At 37.6% G+C, this 25,628-nt stretch overlaps 1 protein-coding gene and 1 long non-coding RNA gene across 7 annotated transcripts; both read right to left on the reverse strand.

The window, feature by feature from the left end:
* Positions 1-5,471: 5,471 nt before the first annotated feature.
* Positions 5,472-10,133, reverse strand: LOC112200405 ((R)-mandelonitrile lyase 1). The gene is made up of 5 exons (XM_024341438.2): positions 10,120-10,133; positions 9,002-9,137; positions 7,051-7,713; positions 5,767-6,571; positions 5,472-5,619 (listed from the first exon to the last, which is right to left on the reverse strand). The coding sequence occupies exons 2-5, from the start codon at positions 9,102-9,104 to the stop codon at positions 5,577-5,579; spliced, it is 1,614 nt and encodes a 537-aa protein (XP_024197206.2). The 5' UTR covers positions 9,105-9,137; positions 10,120-10,133; the 3' UTR covers positions 5,472-5,576.
* Positions 10,134-14,298: 4,165 nt separating this feature from the next.
* On the reverse strand, positions 14,299-16,192 carry LOC112198143. 6 transcript variants are annotated; one of them, XR_002935871.2, is made up of 4 exons: positions 16,048-16,192; positions 15,724-15,962; positions 15,479-15,515; positions 14,299-15,085 (listed from the first exon to the last, which is right to left on the reverse strand). It is a non-coding gene; the product is annotated as an uncharacterized LOC112198143 (long non-coding RNA). The 6 variants fall into 6 exon arrangements; XR_002935870.2 differs by having other exon boundaries at positions 14,299-15,091; XR_005809900.1 differs by having other exon boundaries at positions 15,479-15,570.
* Between the last annotated feature and the right edge of the window lie 9,436 nt (positions 16,193-25,628).

Raw genomic sequence — 25,628 nt, forward strand, 5'->3', positions numbered from 1 at the left:
CACGTCAGCCTAACTCGATCTAATGGCTATTAAATTGACACCAGAAAAAGCCATAAACCTCACAAACGTCGACGTTAGTACGTTAACGTCAACACTGAATCTCTAGATCTGGCTCGTCTCCTCGCATCTCCCTCTCTCTCTTCGCCCAATTTCCTCCTTCCCCTCACCATCTAGTCGTGAACTGAATCGAACAAGATCATGGTGGAAGTCGTCGGAGCTGAAGAAGCCGGTGTCATGGTCATGGTGGAAGTACTGCTCGACGGGAATCGGAACAGGAACGTAATCGTAGACCTGGGCGTGTATTTCAATTTAATTGATTTGGGTGTATTCCAATTTATTCCAAGCATTACTTAACTCTCAAGATTTTCCAGATGATGGGAAAGACTCATATTGTGGTGATGAATGATTGGTCTTTGATGCTATTTGAACTTAGAGTTTAGTTTCTTCTTCTTTTTGCCATCTGTGGTGAAGGATATCACAGAATCGTTGCTTTCTACAGCTTGGTGTCTTCTTCTACAGTTTGGGAGTTTCATATTATATAATAAGATGCTTGTTTGTGGAACTGTTCAATGCTCTGTGCTTTTGTAGTTTAAGCATTACCTATTTGATAATGAATGGACACTTTGAAGATTTACTTCTGGTGAAAGAGTTCCTTGACTTTGTGATGCTCAATCTGCATGATGGTCTGGGAATTTGTTCTGGGGCATTTCACATAATTGCTAATAATTTGAATGGGTACTGAAGATGTTGAAAAGATTATTATAGGCGATCACACACCTCAATTTGAATTATTCTCTCGTGTTTTCATCTTTCGAATACTTGCAATTACAATCAATGTGAGTTTTTTTCTTGCTTGTCTACTTTACTCAAAGAAGCTTGAGAACTTTGAATAACATGGCTGGTCATTTGCCAAGTCAATATAAAAAATGAAATTCTCATTCATGTAAATAATACTCTGCAGAATTTCTTCATACATAGAAACTTTTCATATCAATTCACTCCAAATTGGAGTCATGGCCAAAAGTAAAAGTTTACACCTTCACCAAAACCCAACAGCCTTCAACAAAGAAAAAGAGACTATTTGTTAACATCATCAGCTCCACTTCCATATCCTAACCAACATGTTGTGCTCTAATTTTCATTCCTTCACGGGATCTTTCATTGTAGAGATCAAAGCGAGTCCTACAACAACATGGCTTCTTGTACAAATTGTCACTGACAACATGAGCATGATTAACCTGATAAGGTGAAGATGAATAACATTAGCTTCATAGACTTCATGATTTTTAAATTCGATTGAATTTCATATACATGGATTTATATGAATTTGTCATCTACATGTGTACCAAGATTTTGAAAATACAAAATTGTGCATAATTTATCCTTACAATAATTTATCTACATGTGTAATAGTAATGATACTTTTCACTCTCTTGCTGGATGTATATGGATTTGTCATCTACATGTGCACCAAGATTTTGAAAATACAAAATTGTGCATAATTTATCCTTACAATAATGTCATATTTGCTCAATATCGAACTGTCAATGTTTCTTCAAAAGTTTAAGCCTTGATCATATACCAATGCCTTTCAATACAAAGAGGATAATGCCTACAGTTTCGTCTGTTGTCTAAGGCCGCTACTTTTTCTTTTTTGTTCTGTTTTTTTTTTTTCCTTTTCTTTTCTGTTTCTTCCTGTCCCTTTTATCCTTTACTATCCATTTCATGTGCCTCGGTTTTTTTACAAGTGGTGCAGTATACCTACTGCCTTAGAGACCAAGATCAGCAACCTCTAATATTAGGAGCAAACTAGGACAGAAACAATAGGACAGGGGATAGAAAACAAGAATTAGAGGCTCTACGAGACTTCACATCAACAAATCCCATCTCAGGAAACTCTGATAATTTATTCATCAAACCATGACTTGACAAAAGGCACTTACACTCCCATTAACTATCAGTTACGACTCAATTAAGGATGAGACTCAGACTTGTGAGGCTGAAGCATACAAGACTTAATAGAGGAAACTTTAAGGCTCCGAGATCAATTAGATCCAGGCATATGGATAGAGATGGCTTGAGATGAACTAGATGTTCTGTAACTAAAACTTAGTAATTAATTTGAATTCAATTAATCCAGCGAATTAGATGTTCTCCTTTTCCATTTCTTCCACTCATAAACCCAAAATGGTTTGACAATGATGTCCTCATCAATGAACCAGCATCCTAACCCCCAACTGGAACCAACAGTCTAGCTTTTTTCTCCTTATCAAAGATTCAAAGTATTCTAACCACATTCATAATAAGACGCAACAATTTTTATTTTTCTTTTGTGAACATATCTCCCTCTTATAACACAGTTCACTTGATCTGGCTGTCCAGACCGATCATTGTTCTTACCATCTGGGCTACCAACCAAACCACTAAATGCTATAGATTCACAACCCTACATACATGCATGAAATCAGGATATTGTTTTGTAAAAAAACAGGCACTTAAAATGTTTTGATATCTAGTATAACAGCAAACGATAACGTCAATATCTCCTCTTCCTATGTAATAAAATGAAATGGTGCAATTGGTTGGTTAAGGGATTACCTGCTAAGATCCCACACCATCAGTCTCCTGCCAAGACAACAAGAAGCTAAGATAGTCTCATTCTTCGGATTCCAACCAACTTGGAAAACCTCCTCCCTGCAAAAGACAGAATTCGAGATTAAGATTTTGCACACACATTCTATCAAACAGAAGTGTATCATTTGAAGCTATCAGCTCAGCTCCATGAATAAAATCTTGAAATTCGATCTACTGCATCAACAAAACAATTTAGAATTCATTCCTACAACCTCCCAACAAAACACGCCCAAATCCAATAAATTGGAATACACCCAAATCAATTAAATTGAAATACACGCCCAAGTCTACGATTACGTTCCTGTTCCGGTTCCCGTCGAGCAGTACTTCCACCACCATGACCATGACACCGGCTTCTTCAGCTCCGACGACTTCCACCATGATCTTGTTCGATTCAGTTCACGACTAGATGGTGAGGGGAAGGAGGAAATTGGGCGAAGAGAGAGAGGGAGATGCGAGGAGACGAGCCAGATCTGGAGATTCAGTGTTTAGCGTCGACGTTTGTGAGGTTTATGGCTTTTTCTGGTGTCAATTTAATAGCCATTAGATCGAGTTAGGATGACGTGGCGAGCTCACAATGATATCCAAGCAGATCTTAGCAACTTCTTTTCTAGCAGAGAAGCCGAATCCATTTAGACGTCACTCTCTGATCATTGAAATTTCAGATCTCATAAGCTCTCAACTCGACAAGTGGCTTGCAGTAGTCATGCACTCCAACACCGGCACTGGGTTCAAAGTTCTACAGTCCCACCAATAACAACGTATTAGTTCCCATGTTTTTCAAATAAAAAAAGAAAAAGAAAAAAAATTCTAACATATATATATGTACATTGGGAATGGAGATACAAGGCAATCTTCATCGTTGGAGCACAGCTCCATTCCTCTTCCTTTCGAGCACAGCTCCACTACGATCACTTCTCCAATCCCACTAACATTTTACTCGGGAGACTTAGACCAAATACACGGGCAATTACTGATTTACCAACCAAATTAGTATAATCAATCCACTATTCATCTAAAATTAGCAATAGCATGTAGCTTACACAATCTACCAATGAAAATAAATTTGCCTGTCAATCTACCATTCCCACTTCAAATTTAAATAATTCATTAATTCAAAATAGTGTTAAACTTATAATTCAATTAATTAAATAATTAATTTTAATTAATAATAAGATTAATTATACAATATTAATCTAAAAAAATTAATGAATAAATTTAAAGAAATGAGGAATGAATTGATGGAAGAAGTAGATGGAGAGGTAAAAATTTTAGAAATTTGGGTGCGAGAAATTAAGGTGAGGGAATTGGTATTTATAGAATTTTTAAAATAAATTTAAATTTTTTTTACCTTCAGATTTAAGTTTAGGGTGGAAAAAAAATGTTGTCATTGTGATTTAATTCCAGCTGTTGGATCATTCGATCCAACATTTGATATTAAATTACCAATATCCAATAGGATCAGTCAAAAGAAAAAGAGACGTTGCCAGCAACCCATGTGGAAATTATTAGTCGCGCAAACGGATAGGCAATTATCAGTCATCAAATTGCCACAGAAAGAGTAGCTGTCTCACGTGCTATTGAGCATGGGCTCTCCCCTGTAATTTTTGAGACAGATTCTCTAACTCTTGCAAATGCAACTAAGTAGAGCGTCATTCCCCATACTTCCTTTCTAGGTCGTGTATATGATGACATTACCTTCAGTCTCCATGAGATTCCAGGTCCTTATTTTACTCATTCTTACCGTCAAACCAACTATGTGGCTCACAAATTAGCTAGATTTGATCTTTCTAGTTTTCAATTTTCTTCTTGGGGCGTTGTGCCTCCTTATTTTGTTTCTGATGTAATCACAAAGGAGAGTTCTCCTTAAGTTTAATAAGAATTGTTAGTTTCCCTCAAAAAAAAAAAAAAAAAGTCATCAAATTGCCTGGGCAAAAATCTGCAGCTGCATGGCCTTAAAAACTTATTTTCTACAATTACCCTGTTGCATGTGCTCTCAAGGGACTCATTGCTGGTACCAACTTGATGTGTCGATTTACGTTAACCTTCGCAAGTAAGGTAGGCTTCCACCAAACCCAACTTAACACACCTACTGAAATTTAGTCAACAAAATCTGTTGGGTTTTCACCTCCGAACCAAGCACTACACACTTTTACCAAGCACTATGTAGTGTTTTTACACTTAGCTAAAGAGTATCCCCTAGCACTACAATTGATACATTAGTGAAGAGATAATTGCTCAATTATAATTTTGTGTCAAAAGACTAAGGTGGTGTTCGGTAACGTTTTCATGTCTGTATTTTCATTTTTGAAAATGAAAATAGGATGAGAATGCATTAGGCAATATATTTCTTAAAGTATGAAAAATAAAAATTGAAAATATTTTCAACTTTTACTCGGAGAAACTGAAAACAATAATTTGACTCGTTCACTTTTTCATTTTCCCAATATAGAAAATATAGAGAATATTTTTTTGCACTAGTTGAACAAATTTTTAATTTGAAAAATATAATCTCGTTTTCTCATTTTTGTTTTTAAGAATATTTTTTTAAAAAAAAAATATTTTTTAAAATGTTGCTGAACATGCCCTAATTGTTCTTGTAAGTTTCTTGAGTAAGTGAGTTTCATTGTACTAGTAAGTGGTACTGATTTTTCCTGAGCTATTTGATCATTGATTAATTTAGAGCGTACATACATGGAAACTATTGCATGTATTGTACTGACTTTGGCATTAATGATATCTCGTCCTTCTTAGCGAAACAAATAAATAAATATTATATAAATATATACAGTTCGATCACTAGACAAATGTAAAATGGTGCATTACGTAGTGATACATTAAGTTCGTGAGTACACTTGGTTTGAACGACATTGCATGACTTATTTAATCTTCTGATCATACAATTACGTACATTCGAGATGTTTAATCATAAAGTTAAACCCTCAATTGACTTCTCTTTCTTGCAGCATCTTAACGCCAACATACCTGTCCAAGCACATAAAATGTTGGTGTAAAATACCAAAATTTTATAAATATTCCTTTCAAACTAGGTGGTAGGAAAACCTAATTAATAATTGTCAAGAGTATCTTGTGGCCGTGGTTAATCAAAAAAATCAGAAGAATATAACATACCTGCCTAACATCATAATGGTGGCCTGGGGATTGGTTCCTGGGGAGAAATTGAATGTGGAACCATCAACAACACGTAATGAATTGATCCCAATGACTCGCAAACTGCTATCGACCACCTTTCCCACAAGGCATCCGCCATGGTAATGCCAAAATGTGGCAACTGTAGTTCGACAGAAAGTTTCAAACGGAACATCATCCGTTTGGTTCGTAGGTAAAGATGGTCCATAAAAGTTAAAACCTTCCGTACCCGAAGAATTTTGAGACCTAAATGGTTTCAACGAGTTTGTCTTTAATAAGTCTGCAACCTTTCTCAGTCCCTTAACGCAGCGAGCAAGGTCGGCCGGATGTGCAAAGTAGTTGAAGCTGACATTCGGCCCGACTCTCACGTCAGAAGATGATTGCAACCGGAGAGAACCATATGATAAGGGTCCAGGTACTTTCGAAGCAATATTTGCCAGAGTCACATTGCTGGAATTATTTGGCACGATATAAGAGAGAGCCTCTATGTAGAAATCAGTTGTAATTCCAACAATTTGTAGGATTGAAGGCTCAAGTAGAAATGGGGGCAAAATGTTAATGAAATTACGAGGATTGTCGAACATAAACTGTCCAACGTTGGATTGAGGGTAGATGACCGGGATTTTAAGAGACGAAAGGTAGGATTGAGAACCAACACCACTGAGTAGCAGAAGTTGAGGGCTTCCAATCGTTCCAGCACTCAATATAACCTCTCCTTTACCACGTACAAATGCCCGATGTGACCTCCCGTCAGAATCACTGTATATAATTCCTGTGGCAGAGCATCCTGTACCAGAGCACGTCATAGATTTCATTAATTTCTCAAGCTATTGAAGTTTATAAATATATAAATAAATATAAAAAAAGTATAATTATATAAGTAATGGGAACTACTACATAAAGAAAAGTGACAAAATAATCAAGCTTTACCATTTGAAACCGAGATGTTATGAGGAAAAGCTTCACATTCGCACTTGTATAGGTGTTTGTCGTTTGCGCTCTTACGGCATAACATTTTTTTTTTTAAGGCAAAGGGGACTCTTAGGGCATAACATTGGTGTTGGGTTAAGTGGTATGTTGTTTTACATGATTTATATCCATCACATGCATGGACGACCAATTAATTTACTAGGTTTCAATTACTCGGAACTGCTCCAAATTAGTATTAGGTCAGTCTGGTATATTGTTTGACCCTAATTGCAATTTTCTACATATGAAATATTCCACTTAATTTGAAAAATGAAAAGGTTATGATTTACGTCTTACTTGACATATTGGAAGAAAAGATGATCCTCTCTACTGTGGCATGAACTGCAACTTGCAAGTTGTTTGGCTCTGCTCTATTAAGCAGTTCAACAGCTCCATGCCTCCTTCCATTACTGTCAAAAATCGAACCCCCAACTTTAGCTCCTGGAATGTGTTCCAAATTAAATCCATTGTCCGGAGTAACACCAGCCTCCAATAAGGCTTCTTTCACAACAGATTGCCAAGTTTCCACATTAACCGGGCGGAATACGGTGGTGTTTTCGACCCAAGTATATGCCTTATAAACCATATCCATATCCCATTCAATTCCAGATGTGAGATAGAACTCCTTTTCGGCTCTGGAGTAAAAACCAGCATTGATCATACTCGACCCACCCAAGATCCTGCCTCTTGCATTACGAACACCTTCTTCTGAGGTGAACCTTTGAGCTGGGATCTTACCATCATCTTCCTGCATGAGATTACTCGTAAACTTTTCTTCACGCAAGACACTTGGATATGCACTAGGAACACTGCCTCTTTCTAGAACCAATACTGAATACTTTTCGGATAAAGTTGTTGCCAATGGACAGCCTGCTGTTCCTCCCCCAACTACAATGTAGTCGTATTCTTCTTCTAACGGTAGATCGGTGGCGTTGTGCACAAACTTCATGTAGCTAAAATCTGAAGAATGTGAAGATTTGAACAAAATTTACATAATATATGGAAATAAATTTTGTTATGATAGGTGCTGGTAAGAGAAGTAGTTATTTGTAAAGTATGTATTAACATTATCTAATTGTACGTATTAAGTAAATGAACAAATGATTTAACTGATTAAATAACAAGAAATATGTAAATATAACTCTAGTTCCAGTAATCTATCGAGATGTATATCTCTTGATAGAAGTAGGACTCTCATTGATTATAACCTGATTAATATAAAGAATTGTGATAAAGCTTAAGTCTCCTATCTGATAAACATGAAGTAAAACTAGGACTCCGTATGGGATGAGTCCGGGATGAGGTTTTGGCTAATATATAAGGAGGAGAAAGTCCATATGTTCAACACTGCCTTTTGCATACATTCTTAGTCCCATTCTGAAGCATTAAGTGTTGAGGCCTAGAAGACTTTCCTCCATAGTGCAGCTGCTCGTTTCTGATCCTTGAAGATGTCTGCCTCGATGAATGCTCTTGGACAAGCTGTGGCTGCTGGGATTGAAAGTGTGAATCCAGGTGGTTATTCCTAAACCCACTAGGAAAGCTTCTGATGGATGCATAATTTGTTTGGTTCTTGTACAGGTGTTTTTGTTATGTGATTTTGTGATCGATCTTATGTGCTACATGTTTTCTTACAGTATATACATTAACGCCCCCATTAGATTTTCTTTAAACATGGAACTATAAAAGTCTGTCTTTATTGATGTTATCAAAGCCGTCGTTTTAGTTAATGACACTAATACCAAATCTATAACAGCTGGGATATCAATTGATGTAATCTGATATTTGATTACGCTCTCTTAATTTCAATGATTGATTATTATTTTTTGGAAAATACTGTAGGAGGCTTTTTGGTTCTCATAAAAGGGGGAGGATTCAGTGCACCGACATAAATGGATGGTTAGATTATATTAAATACATTCTTAGGTTATTAATAAAAATATTAATTATAAATATCAAGGGTTGAGATCATCTTATAAGTGCTGGGTCATTTGCACCGTCAGTGCATAGAATAATTTCCACTCATAAAATGACATTTCAAAACCACATCTGAAGCACACATATTAGTCTATTCATTATTTATGCATGCTCTGTTTGAACTTTATTTGTTTTTTTTTTTTAATCAACAACAACTTTCAAATGTCTACGATAATCAAACTCAAGACTTCTTACTTACAAATTGAGAAGCTAATGACTGAACTTTGTTTAATTAATGTTTGTGATAAATAAATTAAAGTATAAAGTGATTTACCATTCTCAGATGGAGTGGCCAAAGAATGGACCTGATCAGACTGATAAGAGAAGACAAAAAGGTGCAGAAGCAGTAGCACTGCAGCAATTGTTGATTTCTCCATGTTTTGGAAGCCAATTACACGTCCTTTCTGTTGCTGGACAATTTAGAGACAGTTTCAGGGGATTTTATAATGAGTGCATATATATAAAATTGTCTTTTTATTCTTACAGAAAATTGTATCTTGATGGTAACATAATACATCAGATAAGCTCACAAATTATGAGATAAGTAAATTAATTTTAAGGAAATCAGTCTAACAATTCTATTAATATGCCAATGCCTCTAAGCAGTTGCCCAAAAAATACACAAATGAAACACCGAAGCAAATGAAATGCGAAAATCCAAACTCAAAGCCCTATTCCTTTCTTAGGTTTTATTTTTATTTAAGCTTATGCTGTGTTCTTGCCTTGATCGATACATATATAATATGTGAAGGTCAACAAATAGATTCCTATTATCAGTAGATGAGAAAATAAGATTTTAGAGTTAATTATTTCTGCTATAACATGTACACAATTGAACTGAAAATTTTTCAAAGCTGCGTAACAATTAAAATATATTATACTCATACAGATACTCTTGTTTTAGAGAGAGCATCCTCAAATTAAAATTGAAGAATCTTTATTATTTCCGTCTACTATGGAATATAATTGAAAGATCAGAACTAGTCATTATATAGATTCATATGCAAAAATCTTCTTTGCAAAAAATTAACCAATTACATAACATTATGGTCATTCAAAATGTGCAAACAAATGTAATCCATCAAATAAAATTGAAATGAAAATCATAACTAGGAATCAAATAGGTAAAAAGTTTTCAGTATACTAACTTTTGCTGAATATATGGCTTTGATTGTTGAATTAGATGATAGAAATACGAAGAATCTTAAATTTCAAGTTTGAGAATGTCCCATTTAGAACATCCCTCCTTATATGTATGTAAATAAAAAGTTAACCAAGGGCAAGAGATACCATAGAACTCAAATTAAGAGAATTTGTCAAAAAAAAAAACTGTTAGCAGAAACATTTATAAAATAATTGCTATAGCTAAGCCGTATACTGCTAAAGGTATACCTGAGTGAAGAAAGAACAAAAGAAACGGTGAGGGTGTAGAGAAAATGATATGTGCTTGTTGAGAAGAAGCATGCTATTTATAGTAAAACCCACTGCTTCTCTCACAAACTTGGCAGGCCAAGTTGGGATAGGAATGATAATGCTTACAGAAAAAAATAAGAAGATATTAAATGCGGGGGACAGTGCTAAATTGAAGTTAGGTATGTATTTTGTTAAATAGCGTGTATGTTCTTAATGGAGTATTGCTAAACAGCTAGTCAGCTACTAAGCTTTTTCTCTTCTCCATAGTAGTAAAGTGTTTGGATAAGAGACTGGACAATTTTTCTGTAATTATATACTTTTTGATAAAGTAATTTAGACTTCACAGCTCAAATTAGTTGGTAATGGAATTGACCCAAATTCATAGACTCATAGGCATGGTTCTCTATTTCTCATGTGGGATTATTTTCAACATGCTCTCGTATGTGTGGCGAACTCGATCTTCAAGCCATACACGTATAACAAAATATTGGGTGACGTGGAGCCACTCGAGCGCGAGGCATGGAAACGTTGGATAAGCCACTCTGATATCACAATAAAATAATGTGTACTTCACAACTAAAATTAATTGACAATAGATGAAGTTGACCAAAACACTAGTAAACTCATTTTCAAGGTCCTCATTTTCCCATGTGGGATTCATATTCTCAACCAATCTCATGTGACAAGTTTCTTCTCTTGATAAAAAAAAAACATACTGATACTTTATTAGGATAATGTCTCAAAAGTCTACCAGACCATTCTCAAAGGCACAAAATCTTCGACAGCTCCATCCTCACCACGACCATCTACCAAACCATCGACCACACTCCCGGCAACCTCAGCTTCGACAACATTACAGATATCTCTAGCGACAAAGTCGACTTCGACTCTGCAGCCCCTAGATCCAAGCCCGACTCCAGCTACACAAAATCCATCAAGCAGAGTCTATACAACATCTTTATCCACACACAGAGAGAGAAAGAGAGAGATTTAAGGTCTTGAATAGAGCCCGCTCCAACGACGATTACGGCGAGGTGGACAACAGCGAGGGATTATTGAATCTCAAATTTTTTTTACTGAGGGTCAGTACAAATTTTGTTGAAGGTCAATAAATTTTAGTAATCCAGAAGCAACAATAATGTGAAAGTACTGACAACACCAATTACTAAAGCGCCAAAATCATCTCCAAATTTGGTTTCTTCTAATCTTCTTTCTCAATAAATTTTTTATTGAGCCTTAATATATTTATTGACCCTCAATAAATTATTTATTGATTTTACATACCTCCACTAATATGGAGGATTTGCTACATCACCAAGCATAAGTAACACGCTCTTAGTGGGCACACAAGTCATGGTGGGACCCAACCGCAATATGCATCCCGTAGCTCGATGTCCAAGCTACGCCATAATATGTTGTTCATCGTTTCATTTATTATTTATAGTTTAGCCACATTATTTAAAAAAAAAAAAAACAGAAACAAAAAACAAATGCAATCACTTATTTGGAGTTTTCCCATAAAGAAAAATACAATCTCTAGTGCCATATATAGGTCTTTCTTTTGTAACTGGGAGGTTGTGAGTTTGACTCATGAAATACTACTTGTTGTAATTATGAGTTGTTGATGCGATTAAAAAAAAAATGCAATCACTTGCTCAATTATTTGAAAATTTTCCGTAGCAAAAGCAAAAGAAGAAGAAGAAAATTTTGGCAAGAACAAATATTTTTACATAATCCATCGTTAAATCTCTTGATCTAAAAAATTACTCAAATAAATCATTTATAAGTCTCATCCTTAAAATTCATCACCTTGAAATTCCTTGGAACCGTCATATCCCTTACCAAACACTCCCTTATTAGTGTCATTAAAGTTGGGACATTTCTAAGCTAAGGCTCTATTAACACAAGAATGGGAGCAACTGCCTAACTTGATAATAGAAGTTGGTCAAAGATTGGTTAAAATGATATGGGATTACTTTTGAAGACAATGTTTGATCAATCCTAATTATGTATTTACTGTGTCTTTATCAATCCTAATTAATGGAAAGCATGGAAACAAGCTTGAACCCTTTACGGCCCCGTTTGGATGGCAGGATTATGCACATATGGATTCTAAATTCTCTTTCCAGATTATGCAATATTTTTTCTAAAAGCTAATCCCGCAAGCTAAATTCTATTATTGATAAATATCGTCAAGCTTCAGGCCAAGTTAACCTTGAGAAATCCTCCATCTTCTTCTCAACAACCATCCCACTAGAACAAAACACATTTGCATATGTTTTTTTTGGTCTGAATGCATATGTTATTTCAATGCAGTTATTAAGTTGCCACATCTACATAGGACACCAAGTAGTTTTTGTACCTCATGTTTTGTAGTGATCAGAGGAATTTCTAGTTTATTGTCTCTCTCTGTTTGTTTTGCTTGCAGAGAAATATGTAGATGCTATCCCAACGACAGAAACCCAAACAAGCCGAACCCATTCATAGGGATAGGGACACACTTTTCTAGGCCTGACAACACAGCTTTAATGTGATTTTACCATGATGGAACACTGATAGTGGATTATTTGTTGGGCCTCATGGATGAGCGCAACGCTGCTATCTCGTTATGCTTCTATTTGTTGGGCCCAATAGTGGATTATTTGTTGGGCTAGGCTTTAGGCGTCCACTGACCGCCCCGATTAAGGGCTAGGCGTATGAACAAATCGTTTTCCAGTTAGACGGGAGCCCAGACAGTCTGAGCAGGCGCCAAGGCGGTTTGGGCGTGCTGGGCGTTGGGCGGATTAATGCAAATCAAACTTGCATCTCTCTTCCGTCGTCTCTTTCTCTCTCTTTAAAGGCTCTTCGGCCGGACTGATCTCTCTCTCCTTGACTCGCCGACGAATTGAAGGAAAGAGAGAGAGAGAGAGAGCTCTGAGCTTTCTGTTCAGTGAATAATAATGTTGTGGTCTTCCAGCTTTCACTTTGCACTGTTGTCGGTGGTTGTCGGCTGTCGTACTTAGTCTTTCGTCAGCGTCTCTGACTCAGTGAGTCATAACTCATTGGCGAATTGGAGGGGAGAGAGAGCTCTGAGCGATAGAGAAGAAAGAGAAGGAAGGGAGGAAAAGACTCGGTGGAAGATAAAGATTACATAGGGCTCTGATTCAATTGAATGAAAGTTGCCTCTAATATGGTGCCTTTCTGGTTCTTAGACTATAGGCAAAGACTATAATTAAACCTTCTCAGTGCCGTTTCAATCTAGGCCTCTAATGTTCAAAAAAAAAAAAAGGACAAAATACTGTTTACTCCCTATACTTATAGGGAGTATACGTTTCAGTCCCTCGCCTTTCAATTTCACCTAAAAAGTCCCTAAACTCTCCAATTTCACCCAATTGGTCCTTGCCGTCAATTTTCCGTCTAAATCTCCGTTAAACTGCTGACGTGGCAGTGCTTACACCCTGAAATGTCTATTATACCCTTACTTATTATTTTCTTTTATATTTATTTATTTCTCTCTCTCTTTCTCTTTTTTTTTTCTTTTTACCTATTCTTCTTCCAGCTCTCTCTCCCCCTCTGTTCATCTCCCTCGTCTTCTTCCAAAAACAACCAGCTCTCTCTCCATTTTGTCAGTTAACCAATACACCAATTCTCACACATTAATAAATACATATAAGCCCACCAATGTAAACTAAATTGTACAACAAATAGGGATCGAAAGCGAACAAAATGTTCCAATTCAGGTGCAAATTTCTGCTATTTTAGTTCAGCAGTTGCTCATTAGAAAACCTCGTGTGCTGATCAGCCGACGTACCCTGATGAACACAATTCAAAAGAACCACCACCTAATCATATACTAAATCAACTGACGTACCCAGATGAACACAATTCAAAAGAAACACCACCTAATCAGATACTAAATCAATCGAAATTACGAATTTTGGAGAAGATTTGAGTAACAACTGTTGAAACCGAAAAAAATCACAAGTCCAGAAATTATATGGTGATGGTCTTTCAAAATTCAAAAATTGGGAGCCCATTACAACATTGATATTCCTACAAGCTGCTGTGAAAAAAAAAAAAAGAAATACATTCAATTTCACACATGGGATAAGTTTGTTACAACTTTGACCAAACTCAAAACGGCAAAGCAAGGAGACTATTATCTTTAACAAGTTCAAATAACGTCAAGTTAGAGGAGATAATGTTCTGTTAGCCTTGATTCAAGTCTCGGTCAAGTTGTTGACCAATTCAAATATACATGAGGAGTGATAAGGATAGACTTGTTATTCAAAATGGTTATCAGCTATCCAACATACACTTATCCAACCACCCTTATATAAAGGTGGCAACGGTGAAGAGAAACACGGAGAGAAGGAGAAGAAAAATCAGCAAGAAAGAGGCCAAGGCTCTGCCGAAACAGAGGGCAAAATCAAAGCAGCTCGAAAAGGAGACGTTCAGGTATACGCTGCATCATGTTGTTCTTGTCTTCTTTGGCAGAGAATTAACCGGTTTATTTCAACCAAAGGGGGCTGTTCATGAACAACCAATACCCTTTTGAGACAACCATGGTCGTTCAAGAACGGCCGAGCAATCTTCTCTTGAATTAAGACTAACATGGTCGTTCATGAACGGCCGACGTCTTAATGCAACACGGCTGCTGGGGTTTTAAATATTGGAACATATGGTAGTTCATGAACGGCCGGGTTCTGATATCACAACCTATGCAATACATCCACTGCCTTCAAACTCAGAAATACATAAAAACGCTTCCTGCCTTGTTTTTCTCCTTCCACCACAAGACGCCATATTCACCTCCTTTAAATTTGGCAATACTGATCGCATAAGAGAGCTCCCCTACTTCTGCTTTTCATCCACCACCACCTCCAAAAAGAAATACATAGCCTAAACTACCACAACCAAAATGTGAAACAAAGTAGCACAGGGCCTCACCCTTAATATTTCTTCCCTGCATCTTGCAAACAGAAAGAAATAACAGAAGGAGGTCAGAACGCAAAGCCATATATACAAGGCTTTCAGTGGTTAATTGAAAAAGCAAAGTCATGTTGATTTAATTAACAAGAAATACCAGTTGGGACAAGCTAAATTCATGAACGCTTTGTTAAAGCGGTGGTGAGCGGTATTGACAATTAAAACAAAACTGGGAGTAGTCATTTCGATTCGGTGGTGTGATCAAATGAAGTCAAACTTCAATTGTTCCTATACATGGTCAGAGGCGAAGCTATGGATGGCAAGTTTAATTATATGGTTTCTATGGGATTGACGTGGTGGCAATTACAAACTCAAAGTGCAGCAAGTTTAATGGAAGCGGTGGATAAAGGCAAAACATTTACAGCCTCACCTTTCTGGAACTTTAATTATGGAGGAATGTCCAGAACCTGCAGACAATGACAAAGGGCTTCAAATATAGGCTCTTCATAACATACTGCAAGTCTGAGTCCTCAAAATTATAATTGAATATATGTAAGCTTTTAAGCATATATATATTTGATTATGAAGTTATGGTGTGCTTTACATGCAAAAGACAAAAGCCTCCAGAATCTTTTGTAATTAAGTCATGGTCCAAAGAATGAAATCATACTGTACCTTTATTCTAAACGACGAAATGATGGGAGCCAATTTCCAGGGCCTTTGAAAAGGGACGAATTATGCAATTAAATCGGTGGCAAACATAATACTTGATTCCAAGTTTGAAGCGGTGGTTTTAAAAGAATATTTGATGGATCGTGGCATTCGCAGAAGAGTCGTACCAGTAGAAAAGTTGCAGCAACTTTTCGTTCTTGTTCACCAACTAATCGATCGAGTGCCGTAATGGGGAATTGAACCTGCAGCGGCAGAGAATCAAATTTGGGAGTTTAGTCAGTGTTGTGATGGATCGAAATCCATTGAGAAGAAAGATAGAGGCCTTACCCAGTTCGTGACTATAGCATCACAGGCATGCAACCCGCTATTTATGCAGAGCCAAGCTTCAAGTTTCCCTCTCCAAGACGAATTGTAAGAATTGGCTTCCATCTCCAACACGATCTCTGCTAGCTCGAGGCAATGACGAAGGATCCCACTTTTTCTGATGTGAGGATAGAGTTATCAGTTTAGTCTCATGGATGGAGTGGGCTTTACAATTGGGCCTAATGCATATTAAAGCTGAAGGTTTGGAAAGGAAAGTGGGTGGCCAAATCACTTATTTACTTGAGCCCACTTACTTTGAAGCTCAAGCCCGATTAATTCATTCGTCGACAAGAGCAGAGGCAGCATAAAGCCCATTTTCAAATCTTGGGCCCACTGCAAAGCTCGGTACATCGGGTTCCCAGATCAAGTCAAAGGACACTCTAACAAATTGGGTGTCCAAAAGGAATACATTTGACGGATTCAAAGTAATATATATATACATCCGTCGAACACAAAAGTCGGTGCAAAACCAGAAATACAAATCGACATGAACTACGGTCGGTTTGATCCCCCACAATGGGTACGTAGGCAATCTAGCAACACCCACTAGATGCAACCACAAGTCCAAACAGAATCCTTGACTCCACCAGTCAAAATTCAGCCAGTCCTAAATTGAATCATTGACTCTAGTCAAATTCTTCCAACCCCAGAAATACAAACCCAAGAACTACAACGGTTTGATCCCTCCCCGAGGGTATGTAGGCAATCTAGCGACCCCCTAGATGCAACCGCAATTTCTAAATAAAATCCCTGACTCCCTGGTTCGTCCAATCCGAATCCCTGACCGCATCAGTCAAATTCTGCCAAACACCAGGAAACGTCACAGCCTTTCTAAATAAAATCCCTGACTCCCTGGTTCATCTAATCTGAATCCCTGACCGCATCAGTCAAATTCCGCCAAACACCAGGAAACGTCACAGCCTTTCTAAATAAAATCCCTGACTCCCTGGTTCATCCAATCCGAATCCCTGACCACATCAGTCAAATTCCGCCAAACACCAGGAAACGTCATAGCCTCCCCAAACAAATCCAAAACAAATCGAATCCCTGGTTCACTCACACCAAATTCGTCCAAACACTATTCCTATTCCAAAAAGCAATACCCTCCAATGGGTCATTCACCCATTGGAAATCTTGAACTACGAGTGGCTTGATCCCTCTCCAAGGGTACGTAGGCAACCCATTCAAATATCCGGGTGCAGCCGCAAAAATAAACAAACAGACACACATCCACAATTGGTTTCTTCATCAATGGAATCAAAGGGTGTTTCCCTGTAACAAGGGATTGTAATTAAGAGACACATTCTGTCTTGAATGGGTCGAACCCGAAATAATTAAAACTCTATTCACTAAATGAATACGAGTGAAATTATGTTGGGTGACATTTACGCTCACAGTGTGCAGATTTTCTCTCAACAACAACAGATATTGAATCCAATCAAAAACAAGGAATCAAAAGCAATTCAAAATCATCAAACAAACTAACCCTAAAAAACCCGCCAGACATGATTTAGGATTTGCGATGAAGGCCGAGATTGATTTCGGCAATCAATAAGAAGAAGAAAGTTTGAGACGATTGAGAGAACAGTAAGGCGTGTGGTTTGAGTTTCAGGGCATTGGCTGTAGTTATTGGGTTACTTTGAAGCTTTGAAAAGACTCAAAAGAGGGGTCGAATATGAAATTGTGGCTCAAATCCAGACCTGATTAGTATGAGTATCAGGTACATTGATGCTCCTTGAACACGGCGCTGTTCACCTTCCGGAGCCCCGAATTTGGGTCGGGTACAAGCATTTCCGGCGGATTTGCTCCGCGAAAACGGTTCTCCTTCTTCCGCTCCTTGTTCTTCTCCTTCTCTTTCTCACTACTCTCACTCTTCTTCTTGAACATGTCCCTCCACCGCTTCGATGAGACCAGCACCGGAGCTGCAGTTGACACCAGGGCCTCTGGTTCTGGGTCCGGAGCAGAAATCTCTTCCGATTTGGGTCGCAGGTTCGGGTAGGGCAGCTTCTCGTGGGTGAGGACGAGGCGGAGAGGGAGAATGACACCGTCGACGAATAGCTTATCGGCAGAGGTGAGATCAGGTTGCGGGCAAGATGGGTTTTGGAACCTCCAGAAGTCGAATTCCGGGGAGCTGGAGTCGGTGCTGGTTAATGGAGGGTGATCATGTTGAAGAAAGATAATATGACCTCTCCTCTCCTCTGCTCTCTCTACCCTTTTTGTTTTTTTGAGTTTTGAATCTTTCTCTTCTTTATTGAAGGTCTGCCACATCAGGGTGATCATGTTGAAGAAAGATAATAGACATTTCAGGGTGTAAGCATTGCCACATCAGCAGTTTAATGGAGATTTAGACGGAAAATTGACAGCAATGACCAATTGGGTGAAATTGGAGAGTTTAGGGACTTTTTAGGTGAAATTGAAAGGCGAGGGACTGAAACGTCTACTCCCCATAAGTATAGGGAGTAAATAGTATTTTGTCCAAAAAACTCTTAAACTAAGAAAAGCATTTTTCTCTCCGTGAGAAACCCTACTCCTAGAGCTGTTTTTTTTTAGCCGCGCAACTCTACTCGACGTCCTCTTCGACGTCTTCTGCTCTTAGCTTTCCCTCATGACCACCATTGAGGACATGACGGCGAGCTTTGCTTCTCTCTTGTACTAGCAAGGGACGATGTGGTGGACATGGCCAAATTGGTCGCAGGGCCAGTGCAGCGTACCTCTCAATCGTTTCTACTAAGATGCTTTCTGACCACAAAGACGGTGGCTCTCAAGGACGTGCGCCTCCACTCTCGGCGTGTGTGGATGCTGGAAAAGGGATTCCAGATTCAGGAAAAACCAAAGGACCGCTTCCTTTTCTCTTTTGACGATCATGGGGATTGCAGAAAAGTCTTGAAGGGAGGAGCCTGGAATCTCGGGCTACTTTGATCTTGCAAGATTATGATGGTGCCACCTCAATCAACAAAGTGGATCTATCGTCGATCATATATTGGGTACGTATTACCAACATTCCACCTTTATTTGAGACTAAGGAGAATATTATGAAAATGGCATCTATGGCTGGGAAATATCTTGATATGGATGAGAAGCTCTTTAAGTATGAAAGGGAGATTCGGGTTCGGGTTTCGCATGATATCTCTAAGCCTTTTTTTCTGAAAAAAAAAAAAAAAAACAATGAGGTTGGGTCCAGGCATCGAGGAGGAGATCCTTTTTTTCTTTGAGAATTTGATTGGCGGGTGCCGAAATTGTGCTCTTATTTTTTCATAAAGATGGGATGTGTACTGTTACTGCACCGTTGACAACTCAGGCATCTAGGACTGGTCCTGTGCTCCAGTTCACTGAAGATAGGTTTCAATTGGGCGGGACAACTTTTCAGTTTCAGTCCTTTATTCCATCTCCTGTGGCACGGTCGTTGTTTACAGACGTGTAGTTTGGCAGGCCTAGGAAGGACAAGAGGTCTGTGGTCATCAAGGATGCCGATTATAGGGCTTCCGTGAGTACAGATGATATCTTGGCAGTGGTACCAGTGGATGCTTCCGTGCAAAAGAAGAGGGACAGACCAGTATCTCCGATTGTGTCCCCAAAGAAGATGAAGCATGGTCTGGAGGCAGTACTGGAAGGTAGGCAAGCTTGTTTTTTGCCTCCCAAGAAAATGAAATTACCGAAATTCCCCACCCGTATTTCTGCTAAGTCTTTTGGTCTCATGGAAACTCCGGATGGTCTGATGGTATCCCAAACTGGGGCAGATAAAGAACATGTGGAGACTAAAAAGAAACGGGGCCGGCCTCTTGGAGCCAAGAACAAGAATCCACCAAAAAATAAGAAGTCTGATACTGTTCTGGAACCATTAAGGTTGACCTATCCTACTTGTTCTCCTTGCCCTATTTCTAAGGGTAAGGGGAAAGTTTAATTTTCAGTTTATTTCTGTTCTAGCTTACAAACTATGAGTTCTTTTTACACCTAGTTAATGAATCTCCTGGAGTACCACAATTGAGTGCATTGACGAATGGAGATTCACAGTAGTTTTCTCCGTGTTGATGGAATTTTATAGTTGGTAGGCTTCTAAATAAGTGAGCTTCATTGTACTAGTGGATGGTACCCGTATTCCCTTAACTGCTTGACCACTGATTTAGGGTACAAGCATATAGGGCTTATTTGTATGTGTCGTTCTGGCTTTGGGATTAAATGAAATCTCTATTACTCTGTCAAAAAAAAAAAAAATCTAGGCCTCTAATATGATTTTTTTTTCTTTAGGGCAATAAACTAATACGAACTAATAATAAGTATGATTGTTAAATTCTAAACTTTTTTATTTCTCTATATTTTTATTTATATAATTATATGCTATAAAAATAATTTAAAAATTAGAAAATAAAAGAACGCCTACTCCCCACCTAGGGGTGAGTTACCGCCCGACTAGTGCCTAGCGTTTTTTAGAACGCAGGCTCCTATTGATCGATCGCTCTTCTTCACATTCTCTACTTACTGCAATTCATTTTTCAGGTTTTTCAGCCTAAGACGTTTGAATGACAATTATTCTCTATTGTTTCTAATGAGTCACTTTGTGATGTTAAAAGAGAGATCACCGTCTAGTCATTGAGGTGGGGTTGTTTTTTATTTAATTTTTTATTTTTATTTTTTCATCAAAGAAGAATACATTAATTTATTCATTGATGATTAATAGAACTTACAATAAAGGAGCACAAATCGACCTCATTAAACCTTGCCACCAACTGCGATGGCAAGAGTACCACACTCTATTACTCAACTCAACAACCATAGTCTTTTGCAAAAATTGAAGTGAGACAATCATGTATCATTCTCCACCAAAATGCTACAAAAGGTAGTGGGCGGCCCTAGCCACACAAAATTCAACTACAAGATTGAAAACCACTTATCAAAAATCTAGCTTCATCAAGCAAGGCTCTTTCATGGCTGAGGTATTCTTCCTTGCAGTTAAGGCCTACAATAATGTTTTGTGGATCTCCTATTACAATCTGTGTTATGTCGGCCTGCAGATAAAAATGAAGTGCATGCACCAATGCTAAAGCTTCCCAAGCCTGGGGAAGAAAAGGGGAAAAGCACATAGGTGCTCCATCAAAGTTTACCTTAATTATGCCTTGGTCTCAGTGCCGGAGCCACGAATAAGCACACAGGTGCCATGGCACCCCCCACTATTATGCTGACATATGTACATAAGGCTTAACTCTATGATTAATTTGGAAACGTATAAATTGTGCTATATGGCCCCCCACAATTAATTTATGCTCTTCTTTGTTTCTTAGGATCGTGACTACTTACCCAATTTTAACCTGAAAATTGCTCACTTACTCCACTAAGAGTTTTTTTTTAACTCCATTTACCTAATCTAAGAGTGTTTGATAGTATTTCCCTCATACTCTCTCTCTCTCTCTCTCTCTCTCTCTCTCATTGCAGGAATCTCACAAAGACCCTTCGATTACGTCCTCTGCCACCAAGTCCGATTACGTCCTCTGCGACCTCCAAGTCCAATTACTTCCTCTTCTTTATCTTTCTCCGTCGTCCCTCTGCCCTCAATCTCCGACCGTCATTGTGCTGGATTTGTTGCTGTCACAGTCGACCTCAATTACATCTCCGATCCCGAGCACCATCGCCACGCGAAGAAGAAGCAAGAAGAAGAGGACCGTCGCAATTGCAGCCTCTGCAAGCCATGGAGTTCAGGTCCGGATTTTGTTCCGGGTCGGGGCTCGCACCTGCGTCGTTTGTCCCCCAATAAAGAAAAAAGATTATTGCCTCCCAATAATATGTCTATTGGGCGGCAATAATCACTGTGTTGTTTATTAAAACACACTAATCTGTTGTTGATTGAAAATGGAGTGTCTTTTTGGTGGTCTATTGGGGGGCAATAGACAAATTATTGCCCCCCAATAATTTCTTAATTGTGGTTCATTTATTGCTAAAATTAGAGCTTTGATAAGTCTTATGTTATTTTGAGTTTATTAAAGTACAATAATCTGTCAATGATAGAAACTGGTGATTTTTAGAGTGGTCTATTGGGGGGCAATAGACAGATTATTGCCCCCCAATAATGTTGGTTTATTGTCCCCAATTAAGTTAACATGAATTCTTTACTGCTTCACAGTGCTGATTGCAGACCTTTTATGCAACATTTCATGGAGAGCATAATAACAACGGAGGAACCAAGGTTGGAAGTTGGGGACAGCATGAGGATAGAGATATTATTGCCCCCCCCCCAATAAACTAATTATTGCCCTCCAATAATATAGTCAGAACTACCAAAACACAGTAGAAGTCGTCTCTAAACACAAAGGAAAAGATCACTGAACACAATTATAGAGACTTCATAACAATTAAGACATATTATTGCCCGCCAATAATGTAGACAGAACTACCAAAACATGTCAGAAAATGTAACAAAATGGTCTGTACAAAAAGTAAAAGATCAATAAACAACAATTATGGAAACTTTATAACAATTAAGACACATTATTGCCCCCCAATAAACATATTATTTCCCCTCAATAGGGTAAAATCCTCAAATGGTACCTGAATAATCACGAAATGCACTTTTTAGTACTTATAAATTTTTAGAGAGTCTAGTGGTACCTGCACTATTCCTCCGTTAGCCCCTATGGTACCTCCGTCCATTATTCCGTTAAATAGGCCTACGTGGCGGTCATGTGAGATTCATGTGAGTAAAATAACAAGGGTAAAATAGTATTTTCATTCATATATAGAATTATAGTATTATAATATATTGAAGGTCTATAATTAAAAAGTAATTTGTCACATAAAAAATAAAAATAATACTCAATCCATTCTTCCCTATTCACTTGGGGTAATTAATTTAAGTATTTTGTTTGTGTTTAGTTATTTTTTATAAAAATTAATATATACTCATTTGGTCAACTAATGAGATAATTTTTTCTCAAACAATTAATAGGTTTAACCAATGGAAGTAGTAAGTAAATGGTAAATGTAGATATTCACTAATTAAATTCAATTCTAGCTCTTTTAAAAATAAAAAAAAAATTAACCAAGTTTAATTTAGTTTTATAAAAAATTTGTAAAAAAATTATAAAAAATAAGGTTTTTACGGTTTTATCCCTACTTTAACGGAATAATTGACGGAAGTACTAAAAGGGTTAACGGAGAGATACTATAGGTACTACTAGACTCCCTAAAAATTTGTAGGTACCAAAAAGTGCATTTTGTAATGGTTCGGGTACCATTTGAGGATTTTACCCAACCCCCCCCCCCTCAATAATATAGTTATAACTACAAAAAACACTCCTCCAGTTTCTCTCTCTCTCTCTCTTTTCACCTCTAGCGGACTGCATCGCCTCGCCGGTTTCGCCAGACCACCTTCATCATCCTTTCGCCACCGCCGCACTATGGATCGCCACCCCAACCAAACAACGCGTTCTCCAGATCGAATCCAAGAAACCAACCCAGATCGGCTTCGTCCAAGCAGAGCCCGACCGTGCCGCCACAACCATGGCACCCCTGAGCCGCCTTCGACCTCACAACCCCAGACCCTTGCAGGCCGATCCTCTCTCTCTCTCTCTCTCTCTCTCTCTAAAATCAGGGAGCTTCTCTCTCTAAATCTCAATCTGTTACGATTTGAGAGCTTGATAGTTACAAAAGGGCAAAACGGTCAAAATTTTTGAAGAAAACAGGCCCAACTCTTAGAGATTAATCCCAAAATTGGGTAAATGATCATTTCCTCTTGTTTTTTTTTGGTATTTTCACAAGATTAGTAATTTTACGAGTAAAAATTAAGTTGATCATACTTAATTAATTGAAAGATTTGGTGTCTTCGGGAGTTCGGGAGTATCGCTATTCATAATCAATTAAAAAGCTCAAATAATGTTTTTACTTTACTGCTATTAAATTTTTGTATATAATTTTATCAAAAGAATTTATAAAATATTTCGATGTTTTAATTTCCCGACCAAAAAAAATATATATAATTTTTTATAATACAGTAATACGGTTTGTTTTTTATTGGAGATAATTAGTTGGCACTTTTGCATAATGAAAAACACGAAAACAAAAAAGAACGATCTTCTGTTTTTTTTTTTTTAAATGGAAGCACGATCATTTTTTTTTTTGTCTTCTGTGTTTGGCCCCCTCGGTCTTCACTTCCTGGCTTGGTCTGGGGTCTGGGCAAGTCCATTTTACTTGTCTTTTGTGTGTTTAGTTTCTGATGCCTTCCTTAAATCACCCTCATCATCTACTTCTTCATCTAGTGTTTCCTTCTTATACTATTCTCAAAAAAAAAAAAGTGTTTCTTCTTATACATTTCCAACCAATTAGTTGCTTTATCAATTAACTCCTCTGATCGCAAGACTTTCTTCCCATTATCTCGATCGTTCCTCTGTTGCCATAAATGCCAACAAATCATGCTAAACCACCCCAAATCATCCTCTCTTCCTACGGTAGCAACATGTAAAAACAAGTCGATAAAGCTCCTTTCCTTCCAAATTTTACGTTCCTCCATCATGAAGGTGAGTTTCCACCCATTTCAGGCTACCTAACATTTCCACAAACAGTGAAACACCGAGGTGAGGTGGAGTTGTTGTATGGAAAGTAAAACTTTTTTTTCTCAAATCATGTTTTTCAAAAATAATAATTTGTTGTTTTACAAAACAAAAACAAAAAAACTATATTTGTTGTTTTTTTTTTTCATTTTTTAAATTCATATTTTGATGTCGAATAAGTGGCAATATTATATGTACACTGTGTTTCTTACCTGCTTTAGATTATTAGCAGTGGAAACGTATTTAAGTGTCGTTTTGGTTTGAGTTTTGAATGAATGCTATGAATTTTTTACTCAAACAAAAAATAATAATCATATTATGAAAACAACCTGCCAAACTCATTTTATGCCTATTTTTGTGTTTAAAAGACGAAATATTGTTTTGCTAAACTTTACTAAGAACACACTAAGACATCTACAGTGAAACAGATAAAAAATTTGATAGGATTAGGCTTGGTCTAATATGAATGTAATTGTTATAGAGATACCTTCTCTGACCAAACTAGATATATGTTGATGAGATCATAGATTTCATTGCATTCGCAACTTCATTTATACATTCAATCTAAGATGCATTTTTGTCGTTCTGATATTCTGTTCATATATTAGTTATTATTCAATAGTCTTATGTTGTACCTGACATTCAGTTCTTGTGGTTCAATGTTGATAGGCACGCAGCAGCAGCGTTTCTAGTTTGAAATCGGTTTCTTTTTCCATTACTGGGAATCGCTTCCCATCTCTAACTTCAAGACTTGGACCCTTTCAAGTTTCCTAGTCGGTAGGTTATATCATTGTAATACTACTGTGACTCTTCTTCTTTGTTATGTTTGCCTCAACAATCTCATACATAAATTTTTAGATTATTGGATTTTAATCAATAGGTCCAGTTTAATGGTATGGGCAGTAGCTTTTTGTTCATTGTGCTTCTCTAATCACAAGAAACACTCATATTTTAGTTTCTGCTGCAGAGAACACCATCCATTATTTGAAAAGGCTGCTTATCTTCAAGTCA

Source organism: Rosa chinensis, chromosome 4 (genome assembly GCF_002994745.2).
Source record: "Rosa chinensis cultivar Old Blush chromosome 4, RchiOBHm-V2, whole genome shotgun sequence".
NCBI lineage: Eukaryota > Viridiplantae > Streptophyta > Magnoliopsida > Rosales > Rosaceae > Rosa > Rosa chinensis.

Coding starts and splice junctions, on each gene's coding strand:
- LOC112200405 (XM_024341438.2), bottom strand. CDS start 9,104: ATGGAGAAATCAACAATTGCTGCAGTGCTACTGCTTCTGCACCTTTTT. Junction 7,714..9,001: donor GGCCACTCCATCTGAGAATG/GTAAATCACTTT, acceptor CACATTCTTCAG/ATTTTAGCTACATGAAGTTT. Junction 5,620..5,766: donor ACCATTATGATGTTAGGCAG/GTATGTTATATT, acceptor GTGCTTGGACAG/GTATGTTGGCGTTAAGATGC.